This window comes from Leguminivora glycinivorella, chromosome 5, assembly GCF_023078275.1.
Source record: "Leguminivora glycinivorella isolate SPB_JAAS2020 chromosome 5, LegGlyc_1.1, whole genome shotgun sequence".
NCBI lineage: Eukaryota > Metazoa > Arthropoda > Insecta > Lepidoptera > Tortricidae > Leguminivora > Leguminivora glycinivorella.
This window is the reverse complement of record NC_062975.1, coordinates 13,359,256-13,378,600: the sequence shown is the minus strand read 5'-3', so window position 1 is coordinate 13,378,600 and position 19,345 is coordinate 13,359,256. Positions and strand designations below refer to the sequence as shown.

General features: G+C 35.9%; 1 protein-coding gene across 2 annotated transcripts in view; it reads left to right on the top strand.

Moving 5' to 3' along the window:
* Window positions 1–14,064, top strand: part of LOC125226587 (vitamin K-dependent protein C) — a 102,846-nt gene extending 88,782 nt beyond the window's left edge. Inside the window, exon 12 of one of the 2 annotated variants that reach the window (XM_048130590.1) lies at window positions 13,433–14,064. In XM_048130590.1, coding sequence (XP_047986547.1) covers window positions 13,433–13,552 — 120 coding nt within the window. In that variant the 3' untranslated portion in view covers window positions 13,553–14,064. The remainder of the gene's footprint in view (window positions 1–13,432) is intronic. The other variant, XM_048130591.1, reaches the window with a different exon arrangement.
* The last annotated feature ends 5,281 nt before the right edge of the window (window positions 14,065–19,345 follow it).

The window sequence follows — 19,345 nt, the reverse complement described above, 5'->3', positions numbered from 1 at the left end:
TAAAAGTTGTACAAAAAAAATCTGAACTAAGTTTGTAACTATATGAAAAGCATTTTTTATCTTAGATTGCATATTTTATATACATATTATCGTAACGAATTTTCTTTCAAATAAAAAGAGAATTATTAGAATAGGTTGACGGTGTCTACCGTAAACTGGGGTTACATTGACCAATTTGGGAATTTAAACGTAACGTAACTAAGGAAGAAAAAAATGGGACCATCAACTTTTTCAGTCTTTTCCTGCTAAAAAGCTAACAAGGTAACAAAATAAGTGATATCAGGATTATTGTTTTCTGTCACAATGCCTGCACGTATGAAATGTTTCTTTTTAACCCAGTGGTTGACTGGTAGAGAATGCCTTAAGGCATTATGTCCACCATTTGTACTTATTTTTTATGTGCAATAAGGAATAAATAAATAAAATAATGTACGCAGAAAAAAAACGATGTGATCAAACATAAACTGACATTGGGGTTACTTTGATACACTATATATTTTTTTAATGATAATCGAATGTAATCCCTTACAAAAGTATTTTATGTCAAGAAAAGATAAAAAAAATGGTTCGCAGTCAAATATTACAACTCTTTAACGCTATTTTGGGGTTACTTTGATCAAGAATAAAAATTAACATCTTCGAAAAACCAACTTTTTTTGCAATTATTTCAATATTTATCACAAGAAGCGATCAAATTATCAGCCTCAACAAGTACCGTGACAAAATCAGACAATAATTAACTATGTGTCATTATGGTCAATGTTACCCCATGCAAGTGATCAAAGACACCCCACAGAGTAAATCATTACTTAGTAGTAAATACCTAGTTTGACTTTATGATATAAAATTCAATACAATGGTATAGCTAAACACATTTCTGGCAACCTAATATTCACTGTGAACCTTTTACTTTAATACCCACTACGTTAGTTTATAAGTTTATTTAAACATGAAAAATAGCAATAAACTATGCTTATATTTTGACACGTTATCCGCACTGCCCACGACCATACTTACTTATTCACCGCGTCAGAGCACCATCTAACTATAAAGGTTGGTTAAGGGTTATCATAATATGTGTAGATTTCATTACCGACCACTCATAACATATTTAATCCTTATTTTTTGGTAAAATAAATATAATACGCTCGTGACAGGTCATATTTTGTTCGCAATCCGAAAGAGTCAACCCTTTTCCCTATTCACCCCCTTCCCGACCCTATTCACTCCAACGTTAGGGTGAGCGAAAATTACTAAATAAAACGACATATTTTCAAAGACAAACCGAAGTTCACACTGCCGGAAGATTTTTTTGTATAAAAAATTAGCATGGCACATATAAAAAAACGGCTATCGACGTTCAAAAGTCGGTTTTGGCCCAATTCACCATAAATTACGTTAGTTATACCCGTTCCCCGTTCCGACGATGTACCCATTTTGAACTAGTAAAAATAATTTAGTTTTACCGAAAATAAAATCTTCAGAAATAACGATGTTACTATATGTACCAATAGTATATCAATCACCCAATGCAAAAATTTATTTGGTATTTTGATTTTTTTTTTTTCATTCGAACCCCAAGGATAATTGTTGGAGTAAAAAAATAATTTAGTTTTACAATTGTGTCCCCCCCCTCTAACTTTTGAAAATAAATTCACAAAAGTCATCTGGCCGGTTCAGTAGTTTTTTTTAACCTGGCCTGGTGGCCTAGTGGTAATAACGTTAGCTGCGTAAGCTGAAGACCCGGATTCGATTCCCGGCTCAGCCACCGTGGGCCTTGTCGTTTTTTCTTTCGTGTATGATATCTATTTCAATATATGTATGTATGTATGTGAACACTTTATTGTATATAAGACAAGTTAGGACATAAAAATACAGTATAGTTATGATGTACAAAGGCGAACTTATCCCTATAAGGGATCTCTTCCAACCTTTGAGCGAATTGAAAATGTATTATTTATATAAACTTGAAAAAGAACAAATCAAAAATGATTCAATAAAATAATTTTATTTCTTCCCTAGTTGTATAGTTTCATACTTATGATTTTTATTTTAAAGTAATCCGTCTATATTATAGCAACCATGGGTGATTTTTGCGGACTTAAGTAGAAACGTGGAGGTAGACAGAAGTGTGATTAACATTTCTAAGTGTTAATTTCTTGTATCTAGTCTAACTACGAAGCAATACATTGACGTATAAATTGCGTCCATATACAGAGAGGTCATTCATAAAAATACCACTTTAGGTAAGTTATTGTATACAATGTGACAAGCATTGACCACACATCCCAATTCACCCCTCTTCCGACCCTAATCAGCCCCTTCGTAAACCTATTCACCCCCTTTGCGACCCGATTCCCCCCATTCCTGATCCCATTCACCCTCAGGCCGCGGATATTTATTCATCCCGTAAAAATTCCCCAACACAGTTGCATCGCTTTCTTCATGAAAACCATTATAAAAATGAAAATATGTCTTATGATTTTCTGTTATACATAAACTTTAGAAGTGTATACACATTCAAAAGGATAATAAACGATTAAAATGAGTAAAAATCCAATTAATTTGAACGTCAACTTTGACAGACATGAAACTGTAAATAAAAATGTGTGGCTTGCACATTTTCACTGTAATTTTAAATATGTAACACATTTTTTTTTAGTAACATATTGTGTATAATACTTTTCATTCAACAGATAACTGTTATTGGCCTAAGACTATGTAAAAATACCTATGTAAGTTGAATATTTACGGCTGTTGTCCTAAATACCAATAATAATAATAAAAAAAAACATAATATATTATTTTCCTACTTTGATTGCGGAAAATAGAAGTCAAGAAATATAATAACATTATATACCCCCGGAACCCTTTTCACCCCAAATTACGGTATTTATTAAATTGTCAAGAGTGAACAGGCATCTTCCGGGCGAGCTCACTCCATCGTAGGCCACGTCTTTGCCTTTGGCTAGTCTGTGGTCAAGAGTAAGCCCATTTATAATTTAAAAAAAAAAACCGGCCAAGAGCGTGTCGGGCCACGCTCAGTGTAGGGTTCCGTAGTTTTCCGTATTTTTCTCAAAAACTACTGAACCTATCAAGTTCAAAACAATTTTCCTAGAAAGTTTTTATAAAGTTCTACTATTGTGATTTTTTTCATATTTTTGAACGTAGGGTTCAAAAGTTAGAGGGGGGACGCACTTTTTTTCCTTTACAAGCGATTATTTCCGAAACTATTAATATTATCAAAAAACGATCTTAGTAAACCCTTTTTCATTTTTAAATACCTATCCAACAATATATCACACGTTGGGGTTGGAATTAAAAAAAATCTCAGCCCCCACCCTAATAAAACATTTTTTTTCATTTTTTATTTTTGCACTTTGTTGGCGTGATTGATATACATATTGGTACCAAATTTCAGCTTTCTAGTGCTTACGGTTACTGAGATTATCCGTGGACGGACGGACGGACGGACAGACAGACATGGCGAAACTATAAGGGTTCCTAGTTGACTACGGAACCCTAAAAATTGTCATTATGTAAAATGTCGGAAACTACGAAACCCTACATTGACGCGCTCTTGGTAGATTTTTCTTCTTAATGCTATGTAAGAGATAATAAAAAATTACACCTCCCAATTTATAATAAGTTTTTTTTGCAAAAAAAATATTTATTGCTCTCCGAGACATTTTTAAAAACCCCTGACTCAATGGGTATACGACGTTTCATAACAGAGTTCCTATGATCACCTTTCTGCTCCATCATCAGATTAGCTCCATGATACCATAATATTGCATTGTCACTTGATTTACATAGGTGTGCAAAATTTCAGCTCAATTGGAAACCGGAAAGTGGGTCAAATTTAGCTTCTACGTTTTGACTCAAACTAACATACCTACTAACAAGGCAAGTTGAATAAAAGCTTGTATAAAGGCTCGTTTTCGTGAACTGTCAAATCACCTCATACAATTTACGGCTGTAAGGCAACCAGGTAGGGTTTATTATTGCACTTTAATTACATATTAATGATTTCTAGCCCGTAAGATATATATTTGCTTTAACAATGGATAGATATTTATGCGGGTGAAAGTGTAATTTAGGTTTTTATAAAGAATCAAATATTTTTAAGCGACCCGATCAGATATGTATGCGGATAAGGACCCTCCCACATCTACCGTCTCGCGATCGTAGCGTCGGGCCAACTGTATGGCTAAGCCGCGCTGACGCGGCGTCTTTTTCCATACAGTTGGCCCGACGCTATACGCTCGCGAGACGCTAGAAAGAGAGACGATGTTTTTGCCGGTCACGGAGCATCACAAATTTTTGCCGGGAACATGTCGTCATATACTTATGTTATGGCCCACTATAGAAAATCAGATATTTTTGCACGGCTGTTCATAGTCATTTATGCTGGTCACCAGCTGGTGTTCCATGAATATTTGGTTTAGTTGAGTGGAGAAGTGCCATTCAAAACAAGCGCTTTGTAAACAACGATGTATTTAGGTGATTTATAATTATTATTGTTTTCAACTTACGGTTACGTGTTCGCGGTATGCACAGAGTAAATCTTTAATGAAATTGAGTCATTTTTTTATATACACAATTAAATTTGAACCAGAAGCACTATACCTATACCCGCTCGCATTCCCCTTTTTTCTATTCTAAGTAAGAATCGATTAATACGTATCTGAATATGTATGAATAAATTAAATTGTAATTGTTTACATACAACCTGTGAAGTTTGGTTGACAAAATTTGACGTAGGTACTGTCATATATATTTTTAAAATGACGTACTGTTAATACCAGCGTAATGAAAATGTATTCCAATGAGTAAAACAAAACATTAAACTTTTTTCAATTTAACCTAACTAGAATGAAATCATTTATACTCATTCGGTTGTGTTCGTTATTTTCTTTGATAATGTGATATATTTTTATTTATTTTTTATGCACAAGCCATGCACCTTTAAATTTTAAATGAGATTGGATCTCCACCTGACATATTTGATTTACCCTATTTATTTTGAGCACAGTTTTACACTGGTATGGTTTTTCGTGTACGTACACTATTTTCTGTCAAAATATTTGTCAAATTTAATTGTCAACGCGGAGCGACCGGCGACACGTCTGCCACCGACGAGCCGCTCACGGCATCTAATCGAAAGGAGAATTCTGACAGCAATGGCGAATGTATGGAAATTTTACGAAAGTTTAAATTTAAGGTAAAATTTCTTTGTTGCCTTTGAGAGGAAAAATATAAAAAACCTCAAAACTTCTAGTCCATTTATCTGGCTTTTAGAATCACTTAATGTTATAACTAAAGTATTGAATTTTTTAACAAAGTTTACTAAACGGCGACATACGTTTTTCTCATTTTAGGTCAACTTTGCGTGGGTTTATTTATTATACCTTTAATAATTAGAGATTCTGAATAGTCAAAAGTTGTAGACACACTCTTTAAGATAATAACTCCATTTATTTTATTTCATTTAATTTAGAAATGTGAGCAGCATTTGTTAAACGCCGAATGCACTTTTCGAGGATTTCGTACGACCCCCTCTTAATAGATACAATTGTGAGTAGGTAGTTACTTGTGTAGACTGGTCTGCGATGCTTTTGCATTTTTTAAATATATATCTATAGGTAAATAATTATGTAATTTTCTCATTAAGCGATATGTTAAATTTCATTGACAAAATAATAGTTACTTGTTTTACAAGGGGGCAAAGTTGTTGTTTAACCGCACGTGCCAATATTGATACCCGAGCAAGCGAAAGATTCCAACATTGAACCGAGAGCGTAACGAGTGGTTCATAAATTGGAATCTTGAGCGTTGCGAGGGTTTCAAGGCACGTAAGGTTAAACAAACTTTGCTACAGAGTGAAATACAAAATTTTTCACCACACCAACACGAACAAAAAACTGACTATAAAACACCAAACTAAATGAGATTTGATCAATTTATTCAATATTTATGATTCAAAATAATTATTTATAGGTAAATTCTACCAGCCAGCTCAAGGCATCAATTTAAAACTTGTATGAAATTTGCACTCTTGTGGATAAAATACAATTTTGGTATCCGTTTTCGAATAGCAAAATTGATCTTTACCAGTTGGTGTGGTGAAAAAATTATTTCATATTACCTTACTAACAATATAGTGTTCTTGATGGTCCATAAATCTGTAAATAAAAATGTGACTGACCGTTATTTAAAGAGTATTAAATGAATTCGGTGCTTTCAAGATAAACCGGGGCAACGGAAAATAAGTTCTGCCATAATTCCTTGGCTTAGCCGCGAAACTACCTTAGCGGGGAACGGCAGTAACTTTACTACATAATCACTGGCTGAACAAATATTTTTAACGTGTGACCTTTAAGAGCTGGATTTGTACCAATTCCGTACTAATATTATAAATGGGAAAGTGTGTGTTTCTGTTTGTTTGTCCGTTTTTCACGGCAAAACGGAGCGACGAATTGACGTGTTTTTTAATTGGAGATACTTGAAGCGATGGAGAGTGACATAGGCTAATTGTTGTCTCTTTCTAACCCCCCACTTCCCTAAAAGGGGGGATGGAAGTTTGTATGGAGCATACTGCAATTTTCGAATTTGACGCAAGCGAAGCCGCGGGCAAAAACTAGTATAATATAAATCCGGAAAAGAGAAAATGTAGTCTAAGAAAAAACCGACCGACCTCGGCATCATACAGAAAAATATATGTTCTTTATTTAAACGAAAACATATTTTTCTTTGTCTTAACCGAGTGTCGAGAGATGGCAGTAAATGCCACTTGACTCCACTCGCCATATTTGTACTAAGGAAAATTTAAAAAGGCACTGTCTCAAGTAAAAGTCAAACTCGTCACTTCTCCGTCAGTATGTCTAGGGACAATAAAATTACTGTAAGAAATTTTTATACGTCTTCAGTGTTTTTGTTTTCAGTTTAAGTTTCGTATAAATGGGCCATGTCCCAAGATTTCCATACATTTTTCAAGCCTTCCATTCCGTTACCGCCATACAAAATCTGTGAAAAAATGGTAACGGAATAGGAAAAAAAACCTTGGGACACTTTTTTTCTCCTAATAGGATTGAAAGAGCTCGCGATTCTGAGTGGAAACCACATAAAAATTTCCAAATCCAACAAAATGCCTTTGTAAAGACACATTGACGTCCTACCTAACACGGTGAAATAAAAATTTGGCTGTTTCATTCATTTCTATCGCAGGGTAATTCTCAAAATAGTGGCATCGTACCCTGCCATCACGTTTTTGAATAGAAAGTATGCGAAATATATAATTTTCACATATAATTAAAATTTTCATAAGTAGGCATTAACGTGACACATCGAGGCCAACACATATTTTTTCTATAAATATAATACTTTTGTAAAAAAAAAAAAAAAAAATAAAGAAGACCGTTTTCTACTGTACCCTGCCTTGTCACAACGCGACACTGCTCAAGTTTTCGCTCTATAGATTATTAAATTGCAGTTTTATGATAATAAAATATCGTTTTTTGTAGAGAATAGACTACTATATTCTTAAATATACGTTGCACGGGATGTTTCGATTACTTTTGAACACTAATTTTCACCTTCAAAGTTTGTCCAGCGATATTTTCTCCATATCCTGTGCGTCCGCGGTATTGCACCTCACTCACACACAGAAAGTCTTATTGAGGCCCTAATATACGTAAAACACGTAGCCAGTATGGTTCTAGCCGCCGGTGTAAAGGTTTGTGCTGCGGTCTTGTGGTTAGAAGTTTTCAAAGTGTGACGTTCGGAGTTTGTAACAGGTATGTCCACTTTATTCTGGCATGATTATTTTAAAATATTAATACGGCAGTTTTTTTACCAGTAACATTTTAATGTTGTATTGAAGTATAACTATGTATATTAAAATTATGACAGTTGTATTATCAACAGTTTCGGAGATAATATCTAGTTAATCGGATTTTCACTACACCCTGTGTAACTTTATCCTGCCATCACTCTGCAGGGTAAAGTGACTGTTGACAGGATAAAGAAATACAAGTAAAAAAAGCTATTTTGACATGGTTTTTACTAACTTGCAATGTATGTATGTATGTATGTTTGTATGTATGTTGAGGTCAAATCTTGCAACCCAATTTGAAGCAGAAATATTCAACCGACTGAGCTGAAATTTTGTATACACGCTTCGGATGACGTTCGCATATAAGCGCCGATATGGGGCATTGGGTCCTTCGATATTGGGCAATAGTCTGCTCAGCGCCGAAGCAGTCCCGACGAGGCTAGGAACCAATTTGATAAAATCTTCCTCGGAGTACCAATTTTGGTTTGAATTTAAGCCCAAGTACTTAATTTGGGGCGTAAGAGGGACCGCCTCACCGCCAATAGGCAAGGCAACATCCCTATCGCTCTTGCATATAGGCATTACAGAACCAGATTGCATTTCGATCGGCGTATAGCGTCAACGATTATCATTTTGGCTAGGTCGGCAGCAATCACTTTCTTCGGACAGAAGCCAACCTTTCCTTCGAAAACCACGTCATCGGTCGTGGCAAGTAACACCGCAAGCCCAAACAAATTAATGCGCCTAACTGTGAGCTCAGTTGCCACTGTGGCTCTCCTTATTATCCTGGTACTTTCTTCCCCTCACGGCTACTATTGTGTCATCGGCATAACAAATGGTGATCATGCGGAGAAGTTGGACTACTCTGATAGCCAAGTCAAAGCCAATGCTCCAGAGCAGGCGCCCAGTACCGACCCCTGTGGAAAACTGTGGGTAGGTTATGATTATTATGAATATGCATGTGGGTAAGCCGGTAGGAACACCACACTCCATTCGTCTTTCTAGGCATCTTCCTCCTGATTCATTGAGCAGTACTCTATCTGCAAGGTAATGCCCTATGGTGAATGATGATCTTCAAATAGAAAGGCGCATCGTGGAAGCAATGCGCCTATTTTATTACCACATAAGGAAGAAAGCCGAAGTAATTGGCAATGTCAAGAGATACTGCGATAGCTCCCTGCCTTTTCTCTGCTACCAGACCGCTGTATTTATGCAGCGCATCAATTGCGTCTATCGCTCCTCCCAGAACCCGATCTCTGATGTTTGGGCACGTGTCTTTCAAAATGCGTGCACAGCAGTAGATGAGACTTACGATGATGCGCTCAACATCGTGCCAGTTTCATCTAGGAGGGCAATGGGACGGTATCCTAAGGGACAGTCAGCTGGACTACCCTTTTTTCGAAAGGCACAGTCTGCCCACCTTCCAACGAGAATTTATACCCTCTCGGAGGCAGTCGTCAATGTGGCCACGTAATCTACTTCCAAGATGTTTAAAGAGCCAAGGCACACCGTCCGGCTCTAGAGTGGCCCTCATTTTAAATACTGACCTCATTATCTCGACATATGTTACCAAGGAGACATCAAGGAGACGAACCAACTCTTCCACTGGGGCAGCCATTGCAGGCATTACATGCACAAGTACAACTCACATTGTGAATCATGATATGTGCTTTGTTGTTTCAAGACTGTGATTGTAGGTACTTATTTATTTATTCTTTATTACATAAAATTATTACATAAAAAAGTACAAAATGGTGTACATAATGCCTTAAGGCATTCTCTACCAGTCAAACACTGCAGGCATCGTGACTGAAAATAATAATCAGATATCACTTACTGTACTTCAACTGTTTTGAATAAAAAATAATGGATATTGTTTAAAAAAATACTTTTTTTTGCTTTTGTCTCTACTTAAAGAAAAAAAATTGAATCCTAACGAAATCATAATAGTCGATATACGTTGAATTATTAGTGGTAAACTTGTTTTTGTATTCAAACTCTCTTTATCCTGCCACGTTTTCCCTGCTACCCTGTCTATTCACTTTCTCCTGTATGTCTAAAATTTCAACTCGCTATAAGTTCTACGTTTTTACGACTATTTCGTTCCCTCCTGCAAATTCCGTATCATTGATGCACTCAAAAACATATTTAAATCCAAAAAGGTACAAAAAACCATTTTCATTTTTTTTCATTCACTTTACCCTGACGGTGCCACTTTTTTGAGAACGAACCCGCAGCATTTTGGTCCCATAGTAAAAGTTGTTCAATATGAAGCGAAAGCAAGTGAATGATGAAATGACGGATGATAGGGAGGTATGGAAGCGGAAGACATGCTGCGCCGACCCCAAATGAATGGGATAAGGGCAGGCGAATGATGAGTAAAAGTTGTTCATTATGACCTCAAAAGTCACTGTAAAGTTTGAACCATCTTTGAACGGTCCTTTTTAACCCCCGATGCAAAAACGACGGGGTGTTATAAGTTTGACGTGTCTGTCTGTTTGTTTGTGTCGTCTGTCTGTCTATCTATTTGTCTGTCTGTCTGTGTGTGTGTCTGTCTGTGGCATCGTAGCTCCCGAGCGGATGAACCGATTTAGATTTAGTTTTTTTTTGTCTGAAAGCTGAGTTAATCGGGGGTGTTCTTAGCCATATTTCATGAAAATCGGTCTACTATGTCGCGGTCGGGGGTTTTTTCAAAATTTTAATTTTGTGGTTATGATTTGTTTTAGAGGACCTAGAAAGTGAATAAACATGAACATTATAAGTATTTACAAAAATAAATTACTTACCTTATTATTTCAACCTGTAGAGGTCTCTGCTGAAAGAGAAAATATTTTTTAATTTAACTTTTTGTTTTTCAAAAAACATGACAACCCCTTTTTTACTTACTTCTACTTCAAAATTTACGGAAATTGTTAAAACGAAAATGCGAAAACGGAGTGTTTGTCAATGTGAAACTTGTGACACTGCCAACGAAGTGTCCAAGATGTCCAAGTTTAAATTATCTGGTACGAGTTTACAAGCTGACATCTAAATGGAGTGAAGGAAGGTCAGAAAGTAAAGGCTCATTCAGACGGTACGCCAACTCGCATGCGATTTTCCTTGCATTGAGGAAGGTCAGAAAGTAAAAGGTCATTCTGATGGTGCGCTAAATTGCATACGATATTCGTTTCGTTGCGAACTGCTGAGTTAAGGTTAGATAGGGGTTTTCGGGATATTTAACCAGGTAGAAGATCAGACATTGTTTTTAAAAAGTGCCAAAATCGAATGATTCATTTACTTAGCATTCCAATATCACTCAACTATGTATATCGTCACTACTTTAAAAAAAACTTGTATCTTCGTCTGTCAATGAAAAGAAAATTGTAGTAAGTATGTATGGAATTCATATAGACTTACTGCGTTTTAACTTTGAGGAGCAGCGTGAGATACGAGATTTTTTCAAAGTAGTGACGATATGTATAAAACTGAAAATAAATATTATACATATTTACCGTTCAAGTCTCCCACCTGGTCAATAGGCCCCCCGAACTCATCCTAAATAAATTAGCTTTCCAGTCAAATATCGCATGCGAGTTATTTCACCTTGTCCGTTAATGCCCGTTGCGGCCCGTTGGCTCTAAGGATTATTACTGTTTATAGCAAGGTCGTGTTAAAACAAGATCAAAATCTTAAATAATTATGTAGTCAACATTAGCCTTCTAAACAACAGTTGCGTGCGGCATGATAATTTGAGAGCGCCAACACTAACCATAATTTAATTTTCACCGAGTTTAGGTATTTAGGTTGTCACAGATTGATCAATTTCAACGTTTGTATACAAGTATAGCTTCATTTGAATGTTTCAAGTAGTATAATAATATGGTGACTAAATGAAATCTCTGATTCTTTGTAACAAAATAATAAAATTAGTGAAATGAAACTAAAATTACCCTAAAATCACTTTTCCTATCGATTCAATATGAATCAGTCAAAAATAACTTTTCCTGTGTCCTAATTACTTCCAACTTGCGCAGTTAACATATTTTTAAATTAAGACTACTTTCCTAATATCGCTAACAGACGTTTCTGCATGATAAAAAATACAGTTTGCGCAGTTAAGTTTTTTTTAAACATATCAAATGTTTACCAAATTAAGCTTTAAAAACTAGGAAAAACTCTGAGAGTACAGATTTAGAACGTACTGATTACGATTAAGTTTGTGACATTTCAAGTATTAAATTTCACTGAATAAACTAACTGAATTGCACTCAGTCTGCATTGTTTATCAGACGCTAAGTGGTGATTGTTATGATACTGTTGTATCAACAAACAATCCATCAGGCCCCAGTAACTCCAGGTGATGAGTAACCAACAAAATATCAAGTCTACGTTATTATTTCCTGGTATGCGAGGGCCGATCTCAAAGTTATTAACTATTAAACCACAGTACACTGTACAGAGCAGTGTTGGATAATTGATCATAAATGTTCGCGTTCGTTAGGCGTCGATGCGTCTAAACTTAAACTAATATTTTATATTCATAAACAAATCTACACCACCTTTGTAACTAACGAAACATCCCCCAAACAGCCATGAATATAAGCAGCTTAAAACTTTCAAATTGCCCTCGTCTTGAACACCGAGTTGTACCTAAAGAATTCTAGTCATATTATTACCGAGTAGGCCCTGTAACAAAAGCAAAAAATGAAACTGTAGGCTATACTCCTTTTTCCATCGCTCTTATTCTTCTTCTTTTCACATCCCATTTGTTCAGCGACTTTTAAAAATAAATTTAGATTTTCATCACCCTTGAAGGGTTTTTTCCTAAGAGGTATGTTGTAATGCAGAGAACCAAATGTAATAGCTGTGAAATTCATGAGAAAACATTATGTTTCGTTTCTGAACGATTTTTTTAGATAAGCAATGTTCTCTAAACGTCCCCTTGTCGTACGAGTATTTGAAAGTAGATAAGACGAAACTGAGACGGTCAAGGATGGGAATGAATCGTTCCCATTTGTACAACCCTTTCTCCCTGTCCATAGAATGGGGACAAATAGTATCGTGTATTCATAGAAAATATTCGTAGATCAGGAGCAACTACTTGTGATAAATCCTTGCAGGATTCAAATCTGCGACTTCAATAGTAGGTGTACGTACTAACTACGGTTGTAGGCCATCAAATTAAAATCTTGATGGAGATACCTTTCTCTTATTTCCTGCAGTTTTCTTTAATGAAAGTGCGATGAAGCATTTTCCATAAAATTCACAATAGAGCTCTGCCCAGAGCTGCCAGACCTTCCTAATTTTCACAAGGATGAAATTTTGGGATAATGTAGAGTTAGTATCGACATTTAATGTCGGCTAATTTTCTAGTTTGGCCCGACGGCCATTATTCAGACAAAGGGTGACTACAGGTTACTCCTCAAGTCGACATCAACATGAAGTCTTAAAAAATTGAGGGATACGAATTGTAATATCAACGCCGATAAAAATGATTGCATTTAGTTACACATGTCCAGCAAATTCAAATCATATAAGCGTCCTTTTCATCAACATTTACTGTTATATTCATATCAGCATCACAGCAGCACCTTTTATTTATGGGTTTTGATGTTCCAGGGGATCACGAGTTTCGGCGACGGCTGCGGCAAACGGGGCAAGTACGGGATCTACACCCGCACCGCCGGTTACGTCGCCTGGATCAACAATGTTATGGACAATAAATATTTCGATGACTAACTTAACTACACCACCGATGTAAAATATTCATGAATATAGTACAATAGAGAACTTGAATGTACTTAAATATATTTATACTAGCTTTTTCCCGCGGCTTCGCTCGCGTTAGAAAGAGATAAAAAATAGCCTATGTCACTCTCCATCCTTTCAACTATCTCCACTTAAAAAATCACGTCAATTGGTCGCTCCGTTTTGCCGTGAAAGACGGACAAACAAACAGACACACACATAGGATAGACGGTCAACCAAATCTTGGCACTTAAAAATGCCGCAAAATTCTCTGCAGAAATTAAACCTTCGCCCCTACATTTTTAATCAATTTTTAAGTGTTATGGCTTGTCGATGATTCCGTCGACGTCAAGGTGTAGTGTAGGCAGTGGTCCACTGGTTCACCGCTGGGCGAGTAACTACAAACATCGCCGTGTCTCTTTTATTTACACGGGAGTGATTATCTTTTGTCCGTTTTTATAGCTGATGATAGCTCATAGTTTAATATACTTATAGCTCGCGTTGGGATCAGTGCCTTGGGAAGGCATGCGTTTTATGAAAACAATGGACCGGTGAGCGCTACATTTTTAGAATTTTCCGCCATTTCTTAGTGCAAAGATTTGGTTGATCGCTTCTATCATGCACGAAAGAAGCTATCAGATAGTTATAGCGAAAACATGATCAGTGCTTATTTTTAAAACCAATTTTTATTTAAAAGTGGGGTTGAAAGATATAAAATAAAGAATTGACGGTGACGTCACTCAACTCGATTTAATAATAATTAAAGAGCGGACGATAATGGACGATTATGTTCAATATGGGGACGAAAGCAAAAATGGATAAACGCCAAAAAAGATTTATTATTTACCAAACAAAATTTTCTCATACTTAGTAAAGTATGAGAAAATTTTGTTTGGTAAATAATAATCTTTTTTTCTTTTTCTTTTTAGAGGTATATGAAAGTAAAGTATAAGAAATTGGAGAGTAGTAACTCTTCGATTTCTTATACTTTACTTTCATATACCTCTCAGGTAAGTACAGAAAAATCGAGAACATTCCTTAAGACTCTACGGGAGCGAAAATGCTAAAATGGAAAGGAGTCCCTCTTTCAATTTGGGAATTTCAGTTAAATAGAGGTATAAAAAAAGGTCCATTAAGAACAATTCAGTTAAAAGATATTGCGAAAAAATCTTTAAAATCGAGGTTCCGCTCTCGACTGTTTCCTCCTTCAAAACTTATTTAAACTGAACGAAATTTGAGAATCTGAATAACAATGAAAATAATCTGTATCGGACCGTTTAGATTTTTTGGTTAATTGTTACCGATCTTGAGTATCACACCTTTTTTTGAGCCATATTGAAAAATGCCGTTTTTAGAAATTTTTGATTGGCTCTCGCGTCTTTTAAATTAAAAATAACAATAAAAAACAAAACGGTACGACACAGATAAAAATAATAATAATCTGTGTTGAAAAAATCATTGCTCTATCTTCAAAAACCAGGGAAGAAATAGTCGAGAGCGTTTGTATGGAAAATTGACCTGTATCGTATCGTCTTAAACTATAGGGACTGAAATGACAAAAAAACTGATTGCCTCTGTAACTTCTCAACCACTTTTTAACTTCTTATAAAATTACACTTAAATTAGTTTTCTTATATTTTAATATCATGTCTGTTCACGAAGTTTCAAGTCACCGACAAAAAAATGTAAAACTTCTTTCTAATTATAAACATTTTAAGATATTTTTTAACCGACTTCAAAAAAGGAGGAGGTTCTCAATTCGACTGAATTTTTTTTTTTTTTTTTTTTTTTTTGTATGTTATGTTTTGATAGTACGTGTAGGCTGAGTTTTGGATGCCAGCGAACCTCAATACCCTGCAAAATTTGTGGAGCAAATACAATTATTTTTAACCCCCGACGCAAAAACGACGAAGTGTTATAAGTTTGGCGTGTCTGCCTGTCTGTCTGTCTGTCTGTCTGTCTGTCTGTCTGTCTGTCTGTCTGTGTGTGTGTCTGTGATTAAGTTTTTTTCTGTTTGAAAGCTGAGTTAGTCGGGAGTGTTCTTAGCCATGTTTCATGAAAATCGTTCCAGTATGTCGCGGTCGGGGATTTTTTCAAAATTTTAATTTTGTGGTTATTATTACAGTGCACAAGGACTTTCGACGGGGGGACAATTTTAACGAATCGAAATAATTTCCGTTAATGTGTGTGACACCATAATGTGTCGACTGAACAGGTGGTTAATAGACTTAATATGTACCTAGTTTAAAACGTGGAAAATATTTCCATTACTTGAAATTGTCCCCCAGTCGAAATTGTCCCGGTGCACCTTAAATGTTTTTCGATTTCGTATCGTTCCGTAAAAGGTACAAAAGGAACCCTTATGGTGCGACTCTGTCCGTCTGTCACATTACTAAATATCTCGAGAACTACTAATGCTATCGATATGAAATTTGGAATAGTTATGAACATCGTTAACCATTCGTTAATATTAATTATAGAAAATGGCCAAAATGAGAGGAGAGCAAAGTATAAATGTCAAGTTACTAGGTCGAGTGGGCTGTCGTCAGAAAGAGCTCAAACTGTACAATGTACATGTCAAAACAATTTTTTGTATTTTTTTTCGAGGAAAAAAAAAATGTTTGAAGGAAAATGTAAAAAAGTACTGCCCTTCTTATCATCGAAGTTTACCAACGAAAATTCATGAAATGACCTAACATGGCTGTTATAAGAAATATTACAGGATTTTTTTTTATTAATAAAAAAACCTTTCAGCTTTACATTTTCAATTTCACCACCCTTGCGGGTGTTTATTGTACCTGTATTTTTTACAGAATAACAATGAAAGTAACCGCTTTCAAATAGAGGAAAAATGGTTAAAATCGGTTCACGCAATAAATAACTAACCCGTAAAAATCACCTTCCATACTTTGAGCTCGTGCATATTAGTTTACTTAATTTTCCGATAGATGTCGCTGTACGTTGAACGCTCATTTCCTACATCGCGTTTTTCCTGATATAATGGGGTAACGTCAGGAGCGTCCTTACGATATGTCGTAAACTATTGAATTCGAATTGTCCTAATTTTCTTTGGACGTTGTCTAATCATAAAATTGTATATTAAATTATTACTTGTTATGTGAGAAATTGAGCCTTGAGGGATTTATTTAAGTCTATAGAGTTATATGTTAACATTTCATGATTCAACTTTTGAAAGTTTGTACGGAATCCTCGGTGGGCGAGTCCGATTCGCACTTTGCCGGTATTTTGTAAGTAATCACACCTACGGCACATTAATTGTAACCAGAAATGGATACCTTGATAAAAATAACTTCACCCCCAATCGCTTGTCTGCCCGCTGGCACCCAAGCCACGTCCTTACATCGGATTAACCATCAAATTAACTGAAGCCCTGGAGCAATATTTTAATCTTAAATTTGATTTTATTTTAATGCGACTTTCATAATATTAATGTTTGCGCCGCGCCGTTTTGCGTTACGTTTTAACACTATGTCACATCGTGCGTGCGTTTGTTATGCTTACGCCGTGTCTTGCGTGAGCAACGGTCGCGCGAGCGTCGCCGTCGCGTCTCATACTTCCATATCGATAAGGTTTGATTTCGTATGCGTCGCATCGCCGTCGCGTGACCATCGCGCGACCGTCGCCCACGCAAGCCACGGCGTTAGGGTTCGGAAATTCGCCGGCGTTTATACCTAAAACTCAGCCAGTATGGAGTCGGCTATTACAAAAAAATATCGTTTTCATTATTTGTGTCCCGCGATCCAGGAATTGTAAAAATCGACAGAAAAAAAATTATAAATGCAAAATTATTTAGATTAAGAGAACACAAATTTAAAAATTTTGTTACCGTACCCAGACGTCGCGGAATCTACAGCAAAAAACCCATAATTTATGAAAAGGAACAACTAAAATATTCATTACCTAATTGCAATACAGCATTTAGTCTCTTACAGTTAACTTAATTACGTATGTATTTGTATATTATAATTTTGTATACTAAATTCTGGTATTTCGAAAAATCCTAGGTATATATATGTAATTAACAAAATTAAAAGGAGTCCGCCTCCATACTACGCAACATCAACGCGGTTTAAGTACTGAGGCCGAATTTTAGGTATAAAATCCGCCGAATTTCCGAACCCGTTAGTGCGTTTTCACATTGTCCGATCCGATATCGGACGTAGGACCGATACCCCATACATTACACGCGCCATCTGGGATTTTTACATTCTGACATCCGCTATCGGATCAGATAATGTGAAAACGGACTTATGCTGTATTAATTTAAGCATCTGAGTTATTTCGCGTAGTAAGACGTGAGCGAGCTGTGGAGTCGACATTAGACGTAAATTGAACTCATATTTATACTAGATATTATTATTATAAAGACCACGGAGGGGAAGACAGAGGCGCGCGTTAATGGGCCACGTTGAAGGGAAGTTAATGTGACGTATCAGGAACTTAAAAATAAAGCGAGAGAGAAGAACGGACTGGCGATTACTCCACAGATAAGAGCCTAGCTCTTAAACATATGCTAATGAAATGATACTTATAATAAAACCCCAAAAATATTACCATAAAAGTTGTTTTAAATTTACGATCGGGAAAATTTGATAAATTTTACATGGCATACTAAAAATTCAATTTCGAGTTTTTTTTTTAATTTATTAGCCCATACGTGCCCAACTCATATATTTTTTCCCCTATTTTTTGAGGTGACAACCTTATCGTTTACTTATTTTAATGAGTAGCAGACTGTTTTAGTGGGTCGAATACGACCGTATGGGCACATATTGGTTAGGAAGTCTATTTAAGTATTGTATAAACTTGTTTAAACCCCCTATTTCTGATTGGTATCATTCAGGTGTTTTGTTTTTGATAAAGCTGAACGAGGAGCACGATTCAGATTTTCGTTTTGTTTTGATACTACTTTGAGCCAAAATTAGATCTTTTGTCTCATGTACATGCATCAATAAGAACATATTTTTGCATAAAAGCAGCGTGACTCAGGAGACCGTAACCATGGCAATAACAGACAAGAAAAAGTTGATTCGACCAAGTAAGCGGTATACCTCTAGAGTATAGCGAATCTACATGCTTGGTTTTTGCCACACACCAAACACCGTATTCCAACATTTCGAACACGACATCCACACGCTTGGCGAACGTACCTGTTTGTCGAATACACCTTTGATTCGTAAAAAAAAATGACATTGATGGTCATCATTGACAAATAGTAAACAGATAACCTAACCACAAAATTAAAATTTTAAAAAAACTTCCGACCACGACATAGTAGACCTATCTTTCATGAAAAATGGCTAAGAACAATCCCGACTAACTCAGCTTTCAGACAAAAAAAAATCTTAATCGGTTCATCCGTTCGAGAGCTACGATGCTACAGACAGACACACACACAGACAGACAGACAAACAGACAGATAGACAGACAGACACGTCAAACTTATAACATCCCTTCGTTTTTGCGTCGGGGGTTAAAAAATACTTCTCACATGGGCTGGGAAGTATCTTTATTAAAGGCCTGGTAACTTTTTTTTATAAAATATTGTCCTTTAAGCATTTTTTAAATATTTTCACAAATCGCATTTAATCAATAATATATGCTTACTGTGTCAAATGTTTTTTTTAGATAAATATAAATAAACGGTTCCTGTGATGTACTAAACTTGATTGATTCAATTATGGCAAATTGGAAAATCCATCAAATTTGAATGAGAGGCATCTCCATAAAACAGTAAATTAATTACTGAACAATGTGTGAGCC